Source organism: Ictalurus furcatus, chromosome 3, assembly GCF_023375685.1.
Source record: "Ictalurus furcatus strain D&B chromosome 3, Billie_1.0, whole genome shotgun sequence".
Taxonomy (NCBI): domain Eukaryota; kingdom Metazoa; phylum Chordata; class Actinopteri; order Siluriformes; family Ictaluridae; genus Ictalurus; species Ictalurus furcatus.
In genome coordinates, this window is record NC_071257.1 from 120,001 (window position 1) to 138,096 (window position 18,096).

General features: G+C 44.1%; 2 protein-coding genes across 5 annotated transcripts in view; one reads left to right on the plus strand and one right to left on the minus strand.

Moving 5' to 3' along the window:
• mnat1 (MNAT1 component of CDK activating kinase) overlaps positions 1-6,111 on the minus strand; it is a 14,288-nt gene extending 8,177 nt beyond the window's left edge. The window contains exons 1-6 of the mRNA XM_053620204.1: positions 5,908-6,111; positions 2,914-3,066; positions 1,392-1,465; positions 1,138-1,241; positions 882-1,022; positions 381-512 (exon numbers count right to left, since the gene is read on the minus strand). Of these exons, the coding sequence (XP_053476179.1) occupies positions 381-512; positions 882-1,022; positions 1,138-1,241; positions 1,392-1,465; positions 2,914-3,066; positions 5,908-5,996 (693 nt within the window). The 5' untranslated portion in view covers positions 5,997-6,111. The remainder of the gene's footprint in view (positions 1-380; positions 513-881; positions 1,023-1,137; positions 1,242-1,391; positions 1,466-2,913; positions 3,067-5,907) is intronic.
• Positions 6,112-7,355: 1,244 nt separating this feature from the next.
• LOC128605078 (homeobox protein SIX1-like) lies at positions 7,356-14,458 on the plus strand. 4 transcript variants are annotated; one of them, XM_053620203.1, is made up of 3 exons: positions 7,356-8,890; positions 12,435-13,042; positions 13,527-13,660. In XM_053620203.1, exons 1-3 carry the CDS (start codon positions 8,184-8,186, stop codon positions 13,529-13,531), a joined length of 1,320 nt encoding a protein of 439 aa, XP_053476178.1. In that variant the 5' UTR covers positions 7,356-8,183; the 3' UTR covers positions 13,532-13,660. The 4 variants fall into 4 exon arrangements, with proteins under 4 accessions (XP_053476178.1, XP_053476177.1, XP_053476176.1 ...); XM_053620202.1 differs by having other exon boundaries at positions 12,435-13,055; positions 13,508-13,649; XM_053620201.1 differs by having other exon boundaries at positions 7,363-8,890; positions 12,435-13,055; positions 13,527-14,458.
• The last annotated feature ends 3,638 nt before the right edge of the window (positions 14,459-18,096 follow it).

The window sequence follows — 18,096 nt, forward strand, 5'->3', positions numbered from 1 at the left end:
GCTTCGTGATTGGAGGAAACAAAAGGAGAGAGCACAAAGTTTCACACTGTTGCAAAGAGAGGGTTTTGGGGATTCGTTTTGATTTGTTGGGTATTAGGTCTTTAATAAAATGCCTTTAGGTCCGGACAGGACTCCACTGATTGAGAACCGCCGTTCTAGAGCATTCTGACCAGACGGGTACAGTGGTAACGGATTTTAATTCAAATATTAACAAACATGACGTCATAATCGTGAAATGTCGTGATCTTTTGAGGGGTTTTTTTCACGGTGTTGTATAAGTTTATCCAATTAATAGCTACAATCCAGGAAGGTCGGTGTGTGTGTGTGTGTGTGTGTGTGTGTGTGTGTGTGTGTGTGTGTGTGTGTGTGTGTACACTCACCATCAGTATGCCTGTAGAGAAGATGGTGGCAGGTTTGACGTTCTGTTTTTGTTTCTCGATCTGACTCCCCAGCTGAGCCGCTCGCTCTTTATGCTGAGCCAAGAGGAGGGAAGCGGGCAAATGGGAGCTCTCCTACACACACACACACACACACACACACACACACACACACACACACAGAATTACAATTAATAATTAAGCATAAATTAACATGCAATCTACTCATACATCACATCACGTATCTCAATATCTCATCCTCAGTCGTTTCTCCATAAATACAAACCGGAGTGTTGGTGTAAAGCTCAGACAGTAAAACGGTTCATAATCGTCTAGAATCACACATTACCGCCTTACAATACCGAGAGGCGGGGCATGAGGGGGCGTGGCCTCAGGAGATGACAGTAAGTCCCATCACACACCCATCAGTGAGTGTGTGTGACATCACTGCAGAAGTTTGAGGCAGAAATGTGTGTGTGTGTGTGTGTGTGTGTGTGTGTGTACCAGCTCATCGAGCAGGGCCTGTTTGTTTTTCCTCTTGGTGTGTAAGTGCCTCTGTTCCTCCTGCAGGTTCTCCAGTCTCTTCATCTCCAGATCCTGCTGCTCCATTAGCAAGATCTCCTCCAGCTCCTCCTGTTCCCTCGTCTGGGGTGACAAAGAGCACGTATAAATCACCCTCAATCTGAAGGTCGGGAGTCTTTAACACTTAAACACACACACACACACACACACACACACACACACACACACACGCGCGCACCAGTTTGGCCTTGTTTCTCTGGATGATGTCTCTGTTGTCTCTCTGGTACTGCTCCATCATCTGCTTGGTGTTCTCCACGTCCAGGTTATTCGTCAGGTTAAACACTGGACACACACATTGAGGAATACACGACATCACTCCTCTACACACCCACCATCCTGACCTCGTTATGACGTCATAACTCACGTAATGACATCATAACTCTGAATTTCATCAAACACAAAGGGTTGAATTAAATGATCTCCTCCTCTCACCGATTTCCTCCACCTGCTCCAGATAGTCGTTATACTCGCTCAGACTGGGGAAGTCCAGGTCACGCTTGTTATATCTGTGTGTGTGTGTGTGTGTGTGTGTGTGTGTGTGTGTGTGTGTGTGTGAGAGAGAGAGAGAGAGAGAAATGTTAAAATGTTACGTTTGCACAAATTCCTCCACGTGTCAGTGTGTCGTTATAAATAAATCTATAAAAAATCTATTTTTATCTGTTTATAACTACATTTAATGTCCAAGAAACAAGTTCTCGCTTACGTTATAGCAGCTATAAACACTCGTTCCCTCACCATCCCTCTCTCTACTCTCTCTCTCTTTACTCTCTGTTTACTCTCTCTCTTTACTCTCTCTCGCTCTCGTTATTCTCTCTCTTTACTCTCTCGTTATTCTCTCTCTCTACTCTCTCTCTTTACTCTCTCTCGCTCTCGTTATTCTCTCTCTCTTTACTCTCTCGTTATTCTCTCTCTCTACTCTCTCTCGTTATTCTCTCTCTCTTTACTCTCTCTCGCTCTCGTTATTCTCTCTCTCTTTACTCTCTCGTTATTCTCTCTCTCTACTCTCTCTCGTTATTCTCTCTCTCTTTACTCTCTCTCGCTCTCGTTATTCTCTCTCTCTTTACTCTCTCGTTATTCTCTCTCTCTCTCTACTCTCTCTCGTTATTCTCTCTCTCTCTCTACTCTCTCTCGTTATTCTCTCTTTACTCTCTCTCGCTCTCGTTATTCTCTCTCTCTTTACTCTCTCTACTCTCTTTATTCTCTCTCTCTTTACTCTCTCTACTCTCTTTATTCTCTCTCTCTTTACTCTCTCTCGCTCTCATTGTTCTCTCTCTCTCTTTACTCTCTCTCTCATTACTCTCTCTCTCTTTACTCTCTCTCGCTCTCGTTATTCTCTCTTTACTCTCCCTACTCTCTCGTTATTCTCTCTCTCTCTCTCTTTACTCTCTCGTTATTCTCTCTCTCTCTCTACTCTCTCTCGTTATTCTCTCTCTCTCTCTACTCTCTCTCGTTATTCTCTCTTTACTCTCTCTCGCTCTCGTTATTCTCTCTCTCTTTACTCTCTCTACTCTCTTTATTCTCTCTCTCTTTACTCTCTCTACTCTCTTTATTCTCTCTCTCTTTACTCTCTCTCGCTCTCATTGTTCTCTCTCTCTCTTTACTCTCTCTCTCATTACTCTCTCTCTCTTTACTCTCTCTCGCTCTCGTTATTCTCTCTTTACTCTCCCTACTCTCTCGTTATTCTCTCTCTCTCTCTCTTTACTCTCTCGTTATTCTCTCTCTCTCTTTACTCTCTCTACTCTCTTGTTATTCTGTCTACTATGTCATTATTCTCTCTCTCTCTTTACTCTCTCTACTCTCTCGTTATTCTCTCTCTCTTTACTCTCTCATCACTCTCTCTTGTCACTCTCTCTCTCGTCACTCTCTCTTTACTCTGTCTCTCTTTATTATACTCTCTCTCTCTCACACACACACACACACACACACACACACACACACACACACACACACTCACATTTTGAGCACTTTCTTTCGGATCTCCACCTCTTTATCCACAGCAGGATCTTCGAAGAGCTGCAGGCGGAAGTTACTCTTCCTGAGCGGCGTGTCACACTGAACACAGTTACCTGAACCTCGCACAAACAACATCTCCACACAGTTCTCACAACTACACACACACACACACACACACACACACACACACACACACACACGGGTTGTTTAACACACAGTGCATCAGACAGTAAATGTAACATCCGTCATGTATAATATAAATATTACTTTAGAATCTCTCTCATTTCTTCCACTTCTGTGTGTGTGTGTGTGTGTGTGTGTGTGTGTGTGTGTGTCAGGATGATGCATTGAGAGGTTACTGTGGTCTTACTCAGCAAATACAACTCACTCCATCAAACTTTGTCTCTCTCTCTCTCACACACACACACACACACACGTTTACACAGGTTATAGTGTATATTTAACAGGTTTTCTGGACTTTAAAAAGTAACGCAGTGCGTGTAGTGAGATGTGAGGGACATTTATTTAATTATTTATTCTGCAAGATTGCGTGTGCGTGTGTGTGTGTGTGTGTGGAGAAAGAGCGAGAGCTGGCTTGTATCCACACACACGTCGACACACAGTAATAACAAATGCCCCGTGTGTGTGTGTGTGTGTGTGTGTGTGTGTGTGTGTGTCTCAGTCAGCACACCTGAACGCTCCTCTCATTCAGCAGAAAAAACTCTCCGTCCTTTCTCAGGACAAAGAGGACGAGGAGGACGCAGGGGACAAAACCGTCTGCGTCCTGAATCAGACCCCCCCCCTCTCCCTCCCCCCTCCCCCCTCCCCCCACACCTTAGAAAGATACGGTGAGGCCCACGAGGTTTAAGAAACTAACAACACCGTCTCCTCTGAAAGTACTGGACCAGCAAGGCCAGTTCTCTCTACTAAACCCGAATTTCAGCTTCCATTCCCTGATATCTACATCTAGACGTGTTCAACATCTTAGAACATGGCAGCTTTTGGTGGAAGACCACCCAATCTTTAGGTGAGCAAAAGTATAGGAACAGAGTCTTACAACACTAGTAAAGAACACTTAATATTCCGTTGCATTTCCTTTACTCGCAGTAACTGCATCTCTCCTGCGCCTCACTGACACCACACTGCTGGATTCTTCTTCTGTGAGGCTTCTCCAGGTTTCTCCTGCAGCTTCTTTCAGTAGTTGTGTGTTTCGGGGGGTTTCTCCCTTCAGTCTCCTCTTCAGGAGGTGAGATGCTGATCAGTTGGGTGAAGGTCTGGTGATGGACTTGTCCAGTCTAAAACCTTCCACTTTCCCCCTGATGAAGTCCTGTGTTGAGGTGGAAGTGTGTTTTGGATCGTTGTCTTGCTGTATGATGAAGTTCCTCCTCATTCATTCGGATGCATTTCTCTGTAAATCTGCAGACAGAATGTTCCTGTAAACTTCTGAATTCATTCTGCTGCTCCATCATGAGTTCATCATCAATAAAGATCAGTGAGAATGTTCCAGAAGCAGCCATGCAAGCCCAAGCCATGACGCTACCTCCACCATGTTTCACAGATGAGCTTGTATGTTCTGGATCATCAGCAGATCCTTTCTTTCTCCACACTTTGGCCTTTCCATCACTTTGGTAGAGGTTCATCTCGGTTCCAGAACGTTTGTGGATCGTCTCTGTATTTCTTTGTGAATTCCAGTCTGGGTTTCTGATTCTTACTGCTGATGAAGGGTTTACATCTTGTGGTATGTCCTCTATATTTCTACTCTTGAAGTCTTCTTCGGTGGATGGTGAGACCTTCACCCTGCCCTGTGGAGGTTGTTGGTGATGTCACTGACTGTTGTTTTTGTGTTTTTCTTCACAGCTCTCACAATGTTTCTGTCATCAGCTGTTGTTGTTTTCCTTGACCGACCTGTTTGGTGTCTGTTACTCCGTCCCCCAGCGGTTTCATTCTTTTTCAGGACATTCCAAATTGTTGTATTGGCTCTACCCGCTGTTTGTACAGTGGCTCTTTTCTCACCTTCAAAACAGCTCGCTTTTCTCCCATAGACAGCTCTCTGATCTTCATGTTGGTTTATCCTTTTTAACAACGAATGCAGGCGAAACCCAGAGCTCAGACCAAGACTAGACATTCAGCGCTATTTCTTGTTTAAACAATCGATTTAACAGGGCACACCTGGGCAACAGTCGCATGTTTCAATCATTTTGATCACTAGAAAAATGGATCATAGATGTAAATATGAGGAAACAAAAGCATCTCGTATTCATCTTTTATCTCAAACTCAAACGTCTTCAGTGTACAGCGCCAACAAAAGAACTGACCTTGCTGTGAATCATTTCAGAGGTTATGGTATGTGTGCGTGCGTGTATGTGTGTGTGTGTGTGTGTGTGTGTGTATGGAGATCCTCCCACAGTCAGCACTCCTGCACGCTCGTCTCATTCAGCAGAACACACTCTCCTCCTCTCAAACGACAAGGACGCAAAGGACAAAACGTCCTGAATCACATCACACCTTTACACCTGTCCTAATTTCGCCCACGTTTGAAAACGAGCGTTTCGTGCGCATTCATCTCAGAGGAAGGAAATCCCATAAAACCCCCTGAAACTGTCACTCTAACTGAAGAAATGATCTCCTTAAGTGTCATAAATAAATTTATATTTCAAAACCAGCGTTCAGATTAATACATAAATCACTGTCATTGGATATCTTTATCACCTTCACCTCCACACAGCTCTCTCTAGACGACAGGTGTATAATTACTCACTGTAGTCCATCTGTAGGTCTGCAAAAAAATATTGGCACCCCTCTGCCCTGTCCACCACTGAGCAGATATTATTATTATTATTATTATTACGACGACACTGCTGCAGGGGTCTGTGTGTGTATAAATGTATGCAAATATATTCACATGTAGAAATGATCAGGATCGAACTTGTTCTACGGCACATTGCATTATTTATCTACTTGTGAACAAGGTAATCAAAGCTAGCTTTCTACTCACAGTGTGTGTCCGCACACATTCACCATCAGCTTTAAAGACGGGTTTCTGTATTTTGTCGTCTTGCATCTCGGGCAGCCCTGATCGTCCATTTTGATTTAGATTTTATTTTTGATCTAGAGAAGAATTAAACGTAAGCCCACATCACTGTCGATCACAAGCGGGACAAATCCCCAATCACCTAGTGTGCGCTTCATATAGTGCACTAAGCAGGCTATGTTGCTTTCTACGCGGTGTAGTGTGCCTATGCAGGGAGCAGGGAGCAGATAGGAACGGGCTCCGTGCTGCGGTGTTACACAAAATGTCTTCCGGACGGAAAGCATATCTTCAACCGCTCGAATGTTCCTCCCAAAACGTTTACTCCTCGGAAAATTCCCCCTTGTTCGTGTTTAACTTGTTTATTCGTTTTTATTTCGTTGTTAAATTGTTTGTGGCAGTTCGTAACCGTCTACAGTTAGATGAAAAAGCTGCATTTCATGTGTTTTTGTTCCACATTATGACGGAACTTGTGCTAATCGGTGTTCTGGTGTCACACACAAAAGTGTCACTTAAGTGTAAACACAACTAATTAAGTGTAAACAAAATGAACACTTGTACAGCTTTAAGTGTTAGCCTATGTTACTATTATATTATTAGCCTGTTTGCCAGTAACACCATAACCGCCACTGCATGGAGTGTACAGTGTAAAGTCAATATAAAAGCAATAGCTATAATAATAATAATAATAATAATAATAATAATAATAATAGGACATAAAGTTTAGAATTAGTTATTGTGCTTTGGAATATATCTGAAACGACACCCTGTATACTACTAACCACCATTTTTGGACATTTGATCATTTTATAGTCATGAACTTGTAATGTGTTTCTAGAATTCATAATAAACACTGAGAAATGGGCTTATTAGGGGCTTTGTATGTAGTTAAAAGTTCTTGGCTTGCAAAAAAAAAAAAAAAAGGTTGTAATTCGCAGCACTTTCCAACACAAACACTGTGATGTAGAATTCTACACCGAATCTTCAAGGAAGAACTCTTAAGACTTCTAGATTTGGCAATTCTACATTTTAATTTATTTATTCATTTACATGTGATTCATTTACATGTGATTCATTTTCATGTGATTGATTTGGCAATTCTTTTTTTCTTCTTTTTTTTTAAAATGTAAGTGTATACTGCAGGAAATGTGTTTTTAAAAAAACTACACCCTATACACTACAGACTGAACTGTTTTGGGATTTGTGTTAATTTATTGTCATTAAAGCATAGATAAATATAAACATGAATTCACTGCACTCAAGAGGTTCTTTGTATAGTTAACCTTCTAAAACAGTACTAATGATGTACTAATGATGGGGGGGGGGGTGTAATGCTTGTTACTGCTGTAAACTTTATTAAAGTTATTATTCAGTTATTATAATTCTGATTTCATTCTACGTTAGTTAATAATGTCACCCTGAATATTATATTATATTATAACGGGACACATTTTCGATCTACAGTTTAGCCCTGCGACTGGTTTATATTTCTGTGGATGGAAATTGATTACAAATAATATTTCGATTGAAATATGACTGTAAACGTTTATCACATGTGGTAAATATTTGACTATTTTGCCCAAGTGAGCTGCGAGACTGTGTGCTTTTTGACGGACAGCTGCTATACAGGAGCTTTTGCCCCGCCCCTTTACAGATGCATGAGGTCTGTCCAGAGGAAACACCTGGCGCAGGTGAGCCCTCGGGTTGATTTCAGTTCAGTTATGCTGCTGCTGATGTTGTTGGCTTGAGGTTTGATTCGCAAATGACGTCACTACACAGTGAACGTGTTCTATAATAACATAATAACAGATAGTGCTGTAGAAGGAACCCAGTACTGCTGTCTGATTTAGAACAACGGATGATTAGAGACAATCCAACGGTGACCTGTGCGCAGGTGAGCTAGCAGAAGGGGTGTTTATCCGAATGACAGAACCAGATCTGCACTGGCCCCGCCTCTACAGATCCCTCACCAATCAGGTCTCTGCAGAGGAAACACCTGCTGCACCTGAGTGACAGGTTAAACTTTCCTTGGCTCCTCCTCCTCCCCCGTTTCAGCCAGTCTAGTCTTTGGGATGAGAACACGCCCTCATACCCCCCCCCCCCCTCTCCCTCTCCCTCTCCGCTGGCCATCCTAGGATTCCTCTGAGGAGTAAAAGTAACATTTGGCGAAAGGACACCCGACACCCGGTAACCGGATCCCGAGGCGGAAGAGTGACTGAATGGAGTGAACAAATAACTCAGGCATGTCTTCCTGTGGCCTGAATGTGAGTCAAACACCGGAGGTCCGCGCGCCGCCCCGGGACGTGAAGGAAGACGATGAGGACTCTGAGTATTTTGCGCGCACGCCCGCCGCCACCGATTTCTCTCCTCCTTCGTCATCATCATCATCATCGCCTTCCTCCTCGTCTCCGTCTCCGTTGTGCTTCTCCGCCGAGCAGGTGGCGTGTGTGTGCGAGGCGCTGCAGCAGGCGGGACGGGTGGACCGCCTGGCCCGGTTCCTGAGCACTCTCGGCGGCGGATCACACGGCGGCGGTGAGAGTGTACTCCGCGCGCGCGCTCTCGTCGCCTTCCACCAGGCGCGCTACAGCGAGCTGTACGGTATCCTGCAGGGCCACAGCTTCAGTCCCGCGTGCCACGCCGCGCTGCAGGAGCTCTGGTACAAGGCGCACTACACGGAGACGGAGAAGGCGCGCGGCCGCCCGCTCGGCGCTGTGGACAAGTACCGCGTGCGCCGGAAGTTCCCGCTGCCGCGCACCATCTGGGACGGAGAGGAGACCGTGTACTGCTTCAAAGCGCGCTCACGAAACGCGCTCCGGGACGCGTACGCGCGCAACCGCTACCCGTCCCCGGCGGACAAGAGGAACTTAGCCAAAGTAACGGGACTGTCGCTCACTCAGGTCAGCAACTGGTTCAAAAACCGGCGGCAGAGAGACCGGAACCCGTCCAAAAGGTGAGGGGCACTGCAGGTGAGCTGTGAACAAAATGCAAAGGTGTGACATGCAAATTAGGATTCTGACAAATCTCAGGGTTTACTGTGGGTTACACGCAAAGCAAAAAGTCTTGTCTTGTACCTTCAGTGTTCATCTTTCACCTGGAAGAGGTGATGTAGTGAAGTGAAGTGACATGAGTGGCGCTCAAACAAATCAGGATTAAAGCTGCACCACATCACTAATGTTCACACAAATAAAGGTATAACGAGAACTTGTGGAGGTCCGTGTACCTGCTTTCAGGAGTTCAGTCAGGATTTCGGAGATGTTTGAGCTCTGCTTCCTTTATGGAGACCAACAGTGTGGGAACTTTTTCTGTTTCCTGCTGAACTGAACTCATTTGAGTGGCCAGACTTTCAGTTTAGTTTGTTTTTAAGCTCAGAATCTGATCAAAATATCTTTCTTCATTGTCCTACAGTAAAGCTTTCAGCCTGGCAACATGAACAGGTTTAAGAATTATAACAGTTAAATAAGGGAAATACAGGGTGTCCCAAATGTCTCCATTCATACTGGGGAAATGAACACTTTTTAGCAAAAAGTAGCTTTATTTACACAACATCCTGTACATGACTGTAAACACACACAGAGGCGGCGCTCCCGGTTTGGTGACAGTGTGGTGTGTGTGATGTGCTCGCCATGTTTCCTGTTCCAGTCCATCGCAACCTTGCGACAGCTTCCCCATGCAGCCGTGAGAATGATATATAATATAAACTAACTATAATAATACTGGAAGGCATTTTGTTAAAAAGTGTGTTCTCCTGTGTATGGAAACTTTTGGGTCACCTGTAGTTTATAACTCTATGAATCCGTGTGTAACATTACCGTTGTTATTGTTGTCAACATTACACTGTGTGTAGCCATCATGATGGTGATGTTGTCTGAGTAAAACAGACGAACTTCACCAAGCTGAGATACACATACGACTCGTCAGTGTTTCCCAAACGCTTATTCCTGAGCAGCATTTACACACACCGCTGACACCAATCACTAAACACCATGATGTTAAAATCAGGATCTGCTGACACTACTACTGAATCTACTGATACTACTAAACCTACTGATACTACTAAACCTACTGACACTACTACTGAATCTACTGATACTACTAAACCTGCTGATACTACTAAACCTACTGACACTACTACTAAACCTGCTGATACTACTAAACCTACTGACACTACTACTGAATCTACTGATACTACTAAACCTTCTGACACTACTACTAAACCTGCTGATACTACTAAACCTACTGACAATACTACTGAATCTACTGACACTACTACTGAATCTACTGATACTACTAAACCTACTGACACTACTACTGAATCTACTGATACTACTGATAATACTGAATCTACTGATACTACTGAAACTACTGAAACTACTGATACTACTGAATCTACTGAAACTACTGATAATACTGAATCTACTGAAACTACTGAATCTACTGATACTACTGAATCTACTGATACCTCTATTGCTAAATCTAATACTACTACTACCGCTAATACTTAGAAGAATACAATAATACCAGCACCAGCACTAACACCTTTTATGATAGCAATAATGCCAGTACTACAAATAATATTTATAACACTTCTACGCCCACTGATACTAATACCGACATTACTAATATTAATACACCATAATAATGCCAATACCGATATTTCTATTAATACTACTGCTACAACTAATACTTTTACTAATAATACTAATGCTACTACCACTACAGGTGTGTGAGAATCAGCCATGTGGTGTTTGCGTGTCAGGTGTGTATGCAGACGGAAGCAGCGTGGCACTCACTCGGCACGAGAAATTAAGCTGCTTTTATATAATCCTGTCAATCACCTGCAGAAAGCTTTTAATTCATATAATTCACTTTTTAATAGCTGTGTGTGTGTGTGTGTGTGTGTGTGTGTGTGTGTGTGTGTACGCATGTGTTATAAATTACTCTGCGCTATTTACTTTGCCCTTTAGCCTGAGGGAACAGGAAAACCTCTTCTTCAGCAATAGACGACCCCCACATTACCCCCCCCCCCACACACACACACACTCCACAGACAGCATTTATGTCGTCTCCTTTACACGCTTTTCACTTTTGTGAACAAAGCTGATGTGCACCTGGCGGAGGTGACCTCGCACTCGGTCTCTTTCTGACTCACACACACACACCAATGCAAACATATACAAACAAACACATACACAATAACACACACACACACACACACACACACCAATGCAAACATACACAAACAAACACATACACAATAAGCCACATAATGCTGATGCCACACACTGCTAGAAGGTACTTTTGTGTCAGAATCTCCTTCATCAGAGGTCGTGCTGGTGACTTTTGGCTGATTTTTCTCTCCGATTGATGAATATTTATTAGAAGTGAGTGAAGCATTGTGGGAAATCTGTTGTAGCAGGTGTACAGTAAGAACTCGTGATAATTAAGAATTATGAGCGACAGTTAGAACGTTTGAGGTTAATCACAGTATTCAGAGTAGAGTTCAGTGTTCAGTGAGGATTTACTACTGAAATGACACGCATCAGTACTCAGTAGCTCAGACGTAACTACTGACTGTAGTGCTGTTCAGAAGGGAGTTACACACACGGGGGCGGAGTTTGTCTAAAACAGAGGCGTGTCTCAGTTACACTCGATTCTGAGCTTGAGCTGAAGAGCATATTTCATGCGTGTTAAGTCCAGCGCCACCGTCTGGCAGTTTGATGTAACCACAACATGTCACACTGAAATGTATTTATTCATGTTCTGGCTGTACATACGATGCAAAACACTCGAAAAAACTGTCTGATGACAATATTTAAATACGTAAATATGACAACATTCATTAATTAACAGTCCACAAAAACGACATCGGAGGAGACGTGTCTTAATCAGAGCCGTTGTTTTATCTGGAAGAGTGAAATATTTTCTGGATAAAGTGCTAAAAGTACATGAGGTTTCTCTTCACACCTTCTCCTACGTCCCACACACACGTTACGATGCCACAACAGCAGCTGTTCGGTATCTCATGACCTCGTGCCTTCATTAAGTTCTCTTGGATGCTCAAGAAAAATCTGGCAACCTCGGAGGCGTGACCTACAGGCAGGTGATTTTAATAATCTGAACGTCGAGCAGGTGCGTAACACGACTCTGAATACGAGGAGCTTTCCCCGTGTAAATACGGACGTAACTGGACGTGTGTCTCGACACCGCGTGCTCTGTAGTGCCGTGTTCTTCGTCACTTCTTGTGATTTTTAAGTTTTTAAGATTTTTTTTGGATGCTTTTCCTTGATGTTCGGTTTGCGGAATAAAAAAAACATGCACTAACCGTGCTCTCTCTTCCGATGGATGTCCATTCTCCAAAAGCAGAATAACTTCTTATTGATGAGCCAAGGTGAAGCTAATTGTAATAAGTGTAGAGGGGCGGAGACGGGTGATGAGGATGAGATTTACACATATTTAAATCCGTCTTTCTCTCTCTCTCTCTGTCTTTCTGTCAGTGAATCCGACGGGAACCACAGCACCGAGGACGAGAGTAGTAAAGGACGTGAGGATTTGTCTCCGTGTCTGCTCTCAGGCTCTGCTGATAGGATGGCGTCACACGTATCTCCTCCCTCCCGAGCCTCAGGACTCCATCCAACGGAAGACGATGAAAACTTCCTGTATAACGGGGCTTTCCTTCCGTCCTCCTCCAGGTTCCTCTCCTCCACAGGAAGCCTGGCGTTCGGCGTTCCGGGTCTCACGCTCCAGCCGCCGGAGTACAGACCCGAGACCGACGGCGCTGAAGACGGAGACAGAGCGAGCGAGATGGACAGAGCAGAAGCGATGGATTCTTCTGACGGAGACGGAGCGCGTGAGAAAAGGATGGACGGATCAGACGGAGGAGACGACGGCGTGTTGGCGATCTCTTTCTTCAGAGGCGCAGTGAACAGCGGAGCTTCAGGTACAGAGTACGATCACGCGGCAAAGGTCCAGCTCACGAGTTACGTTCCGGAAGATGAAGCTACGGCAGAAGGAGGAAGTGAAGAATCGTCGCTGATGAGAGACTCTTTAACTCTTCCTCATCTGCAGCTGCCTTCATCTTCCTCACCTGCTGCACCGACACAAGGTGAGAGCGTTAGGTGAGGAGTAATAAAACAAAATAATCCACGCTGGCACGAGGTGAAGCGGAGTTACTGACTGCACCACTGTTAATGTTTACCTTATTAATGTTTACTTTATTAATGTTTACTTTATTAATGAACAACACTTAGTTAAGATTTAATCTTGTAGAAGATCTGAAACACAAGTTAGTTCCTGTTTTCACTTTCATTATAGATGATAACATTAATTCCCTCATCTGCCTCTCCCTCTCCCTCTCTCCCTCTCCCTTTCTCCCTCTCCCTCTCTCTCTCTCTCTCCATTTCTCGCTCTCTCCCTCTCCCTCTCTCTCTCTCTCTCCATCTCTCTCCCTCTCCCTCTCCCTCTCTCTCTCTCCCTCTCCCTCTCTCCCTCTCCCTCTCTCTCTCTGTCTCTCTCTCCATCTCTCTCTCTCACTCTTTCTCTTCCTCTCCTCCCCCTCTCTCTCCTGTAGTGCTGGTTAGTGTTAGCAGCTTAGCTGTGGAGCAGGAGCGGGGGAGATTGGCTCGTCTGCAGCCCAGCACGGTGCTCTTTAACCTGGGCGACTCTTCTGCGCTCGGTCCAGTCAAACAGGAGCGTGAGAGGGACGTGGATTTCTCCTCTGTGCAGAACACACACCTGCGCTTCACACACACACTGCTACACCCTCCACATGGTCAGGCGGAACTGGCGGACTTCAGGGGTCATGACCCTCAGTTGACCTCTGACCTCAGTGAGGACTTCCTGTGTGCTGCAGCAGACGTATAGAGAGACGACCTGAATTTTGTGACGTGTTAGAATATGTTCTGTGTGTGTGTGTGCGTGCGTCCGTGCGTGCGTGCGTGCGTGCGTGTGTATGTGCGTGCGTGCGTGCGTGTGTGTGTGTGTGTGTGTGTGTGTGTGTGTGTGTGTGAGACGAGAGGGTGAATGTATTAGATTTCAGATAAGAAGTGCTAAAAAACCAAACTGTAAAATGGACACACTTTACTGTTACTTTAGTTAAAAGTCAGAAACCGGACTCGCGCACATCGCAGGATTCATGCGAGCCAATCAAAACGATCATTGTGTCTTAACTAATTTGCATGAAATGTGAGTTTCAGTATCAGCTGTCTGTGTGTCACTGTGAGTGTGAGGTTATACATTTACAAGTTATACAGTTTTTTTTTATTTCAATATAAAATATGCTTTATTTAAACATACTCAATCGGCTGATGCGTTTATGCTTTTCATCACTGACACCACTGACATCACAGTACACCTCTGACACCACTGACATCACAGTACACCTCTGACACCACTGACATCACAGTACACCACTGACACCACTGACATCACAGTACACCACTGACATCACTGACATCACAGTACATCACTGACACCACTGACACCACTGACATCACAGTACATCACTGACACCACTGACATCACATTACACCACTGACACCACCCACATCACAGTACACCACTGACACCACTGACATCACAGTACACCACTGACACCACTGACATCACAGTACACCTCTGACACCACCCACATCACAGTACACCTCTGACACCACAGTACATCACTGACACCACTGACATCACAGTACACCACGGACACCACTGACATCACAGTACACCACTGACACCACCGACATCACAGTACACCACTGACACCACTGACATCACAGTACACCACTGACACCACTGACATCACAGTACACCTCTGACACCACCCACATCACAGTACACCTCTGACACCACAGTACATCACTGACACCACTGACATCACAGTACACCACGGACACCACTGACATCACAGTACACCTCTGACACCACTGACATCACAGTACACCACTGACACCACTGACATCACAGTACACCACTGACACCACTGACATCACTGTACACCACTGACACCACTGACATCACAGTACACCACTGACACCACTGACATCACTGACATCACAGTACATCACTGACACCACTGACATCACATTACACCACTGACACCACCGACATCACAGTACACCACTGACACCACTGACATCACAGTACACCACTGACACCACTGACATCACAGTACACCACTGACATCACAGTACACCACTGACACCACTGACATCACAGTACATCACTGACACCACTGACATCACATTACACCACTGACACCACCGACATCACAGTACACCACTGACACCACTGACATCACAGTACACCACTGACACCACTGACATCACTGTACACCACTGACACCACTGACATCACAGTACACCACTGACATCACTGACATCACAGTACATCACTGACACCACTGACATCACATTACACCACTGACACCACCGACATCACAGTACACCACTGACACCACTGACATCACAGTACACCACTGACACCACTGACATCACAGTACACCTCTGACACCACCCACATCACAGTACACCTCTGACACCACAGTACACCACTGACATCACAGTACAGCACGGACACCACTGACATCACAGTACACCTCTGACACCACTGACATCACAGTACACCACTGACACCACTGACATCACAGTACATCACTGACACCACTGACATCACAGTACACCACTGACATCACAGTACACCTCTGACACCACTGACATCACTGACATCACAGCACATACACAATGCAGATCCACAACTCCAGGCTGTACAAATAAACACTCTGTAATAAAAACATTATAAAATAATCAAAGCTTTAGGGGGAAACCTCTGCACTCCTCTCTCTCTCTCTCTCTCTCTCTATTTTAATGAAATATTTTACATACAAAATGTAAGGATTTAAAAAAAATCTGTTTTCTTTTATAAAAATGAAAGAACAATAAATTATTGAATAAAAACATTTTTCTTTTCTTGTAATTATTGTTTTTATTGTGTTTTTTTTCTCTCTGTTCAGAATGATGACCCATTTTATGTGATATTATACACTTATTATGATTATGATTATGATTTAATCAGACCTGTGCTTTTCTTTCTTTCCCCTTCTTGTTGAGTATAATTACACGGGCCAGGCGTTGCTGCTGGAGCGCTCAGTGTCAGTGTTTGGTCTGCGGTGGAGGTAAATCATGATTCCTGCTGGTGGTGAGAGGAAAGCACGAGCTGATCCTGCACAAGACTCTGGAGGGAAAAAAATCACAGGGTCCTGACGAGCTGCACATGCTCTTCAGCTCTTCAGCTCTTCAGCTCTTCAGTCTGGAGCTGGTCAGAGAACTCGGCCTCTTTAATTCAAATAAACACGAGGACACTGGTGGAGGTGAAGCAGAATGAAACAGAGAAAGTATCCATGATGTTCACACTAAGGAGAGAACTTTATGATGTCATCAGTGTGTTTTCTAACATTGTGCTTTTAGTTCACGCACCACGTGCTCTGTTTATGGGAAACGTACACGCTAACTCTTGAATGATTTGCTGTGTCCGGGTGAACAGCTCGTGTCGGTGTGTGTGGGAGTGTGTGTTGGTGTGTGTGTTGGTGTGTGTGTTGGTGTGTGTGGGAGTGTGTGTTGGTGTGTGGTGTGTGTGTGAGTGTGTGTGTGAGTGTGTGTGTGAGTGAGTGTGTGTGAGTGTGTGAGTAGGTGTGTGTGGGAGTGTGTGTGTGAGTGTGGTGTGTGTGTGAGTGTGTGTGTGAGTGTGTGTGTGAGTGTGTGTGTGAGTGTGTGTGTGAGTGAGTGTGTGTGAGTGTGTGAGTAGGTGTGTGTGGGAGTGTGTGTGGGAGTGTGTGTGTGAGTGTGTGTGTGTGAGTGTGTGTGGGAGTGTGTGTGTCGGTGTGTGAGGGAGTGTGTGTGTGTGTGTGTGTGTGTGTGTGTGTGTGTGAGTGTGTGTGAGTAGGTGTGTGTGTGAGTGTGTGTGTGAGTGTGTGTGTGTGTGTGTGTGTGAGGGAGTGTGTGTGTGTGTGTGTGTGTGTGTGTGAGTGTGTGTGAGTGTGTGTGAGTAGGTGTGTGTGTGTGTGTGAGTAGGTGTGTGTGTGTGTGTGTGTGTGTGTGTGTGAGGGAGTGTGTGTGTGTGTGTGTGTGAGTGTGTGTGAGTAGGTGTGTGTGTGAGTGTGTGTGGGAGTGTGTGTGTGTGAGGGAGTGTGTGTGTGTGTGTGTGTGTGTGTGTGTGTGTGTGTGAGTGTGTGTGAGTGTGTGTGAGTGTGTGTGAGTGTGTGTGAGTAGGTGTGTGTGTGAGTGTGTGTGAGTGTGTGTGTGTGTGTGAGTAGGTGGCTCTCCCTGTAACGGCGGCTCACAAACACACAACAGCAGGAATGTAATAAATAATAAATTTGTTCTGCATTTAAAGTCTCTGAAATAAACAATACAAACCCTCCTATTTGTAATGGTAACATAGGGGTGTATCTAGCACTGTAACACACACACACACACACACGCACACACACACACACACACGCACACACACACACACACACACACACACACACACACCACACACACACACACAGTCTAGCTCCAGCAGAATGTGTGTTTCATTCATTATTGTGTGAGAAATAGAATTCTTTTTTTTAAAGTAATAATAACAATAATAATAATAATAATAATAATAATAATAATTATTATTATTATTATTATTGTTGTTGTTGTTATTTATTATTAATTATTAATGATATTATTATTGATATTATTATTATGGTTATTATTATTACTTAAAAAAAAGAATTCTTATAGCTAAATTTAGTTAATAGTTTCAAACCACATATGATAAAATAATATAAAAGTAAATCACAATGAATTAATATAAATATTTTAGAATTTTCTATAATAAATCTTAATATAATTTACATTTGTAAAAATATTAATTTACATAAAGTCAAAAACAGATAAACAAATAAAGATGAAGAAAATAAAAAAAGGATGAGACACTGTTATTGAGAGAGAGAGTGTGTGTGTGTGTATGTGTGTATGTGTGTGTGTGTGTGTGTGTGTGTGTGTGTTTGTAAAGGGGGTCTCCGGTTTCAGGTTCTTGGGTTCCGCCCTCGAGTGTAGAAGTGGATCTGCACACTTTTGTTCTGCTCAGTTTAAGAGCAAATCGACTAAAAATCAGACAGACACACACACACACACA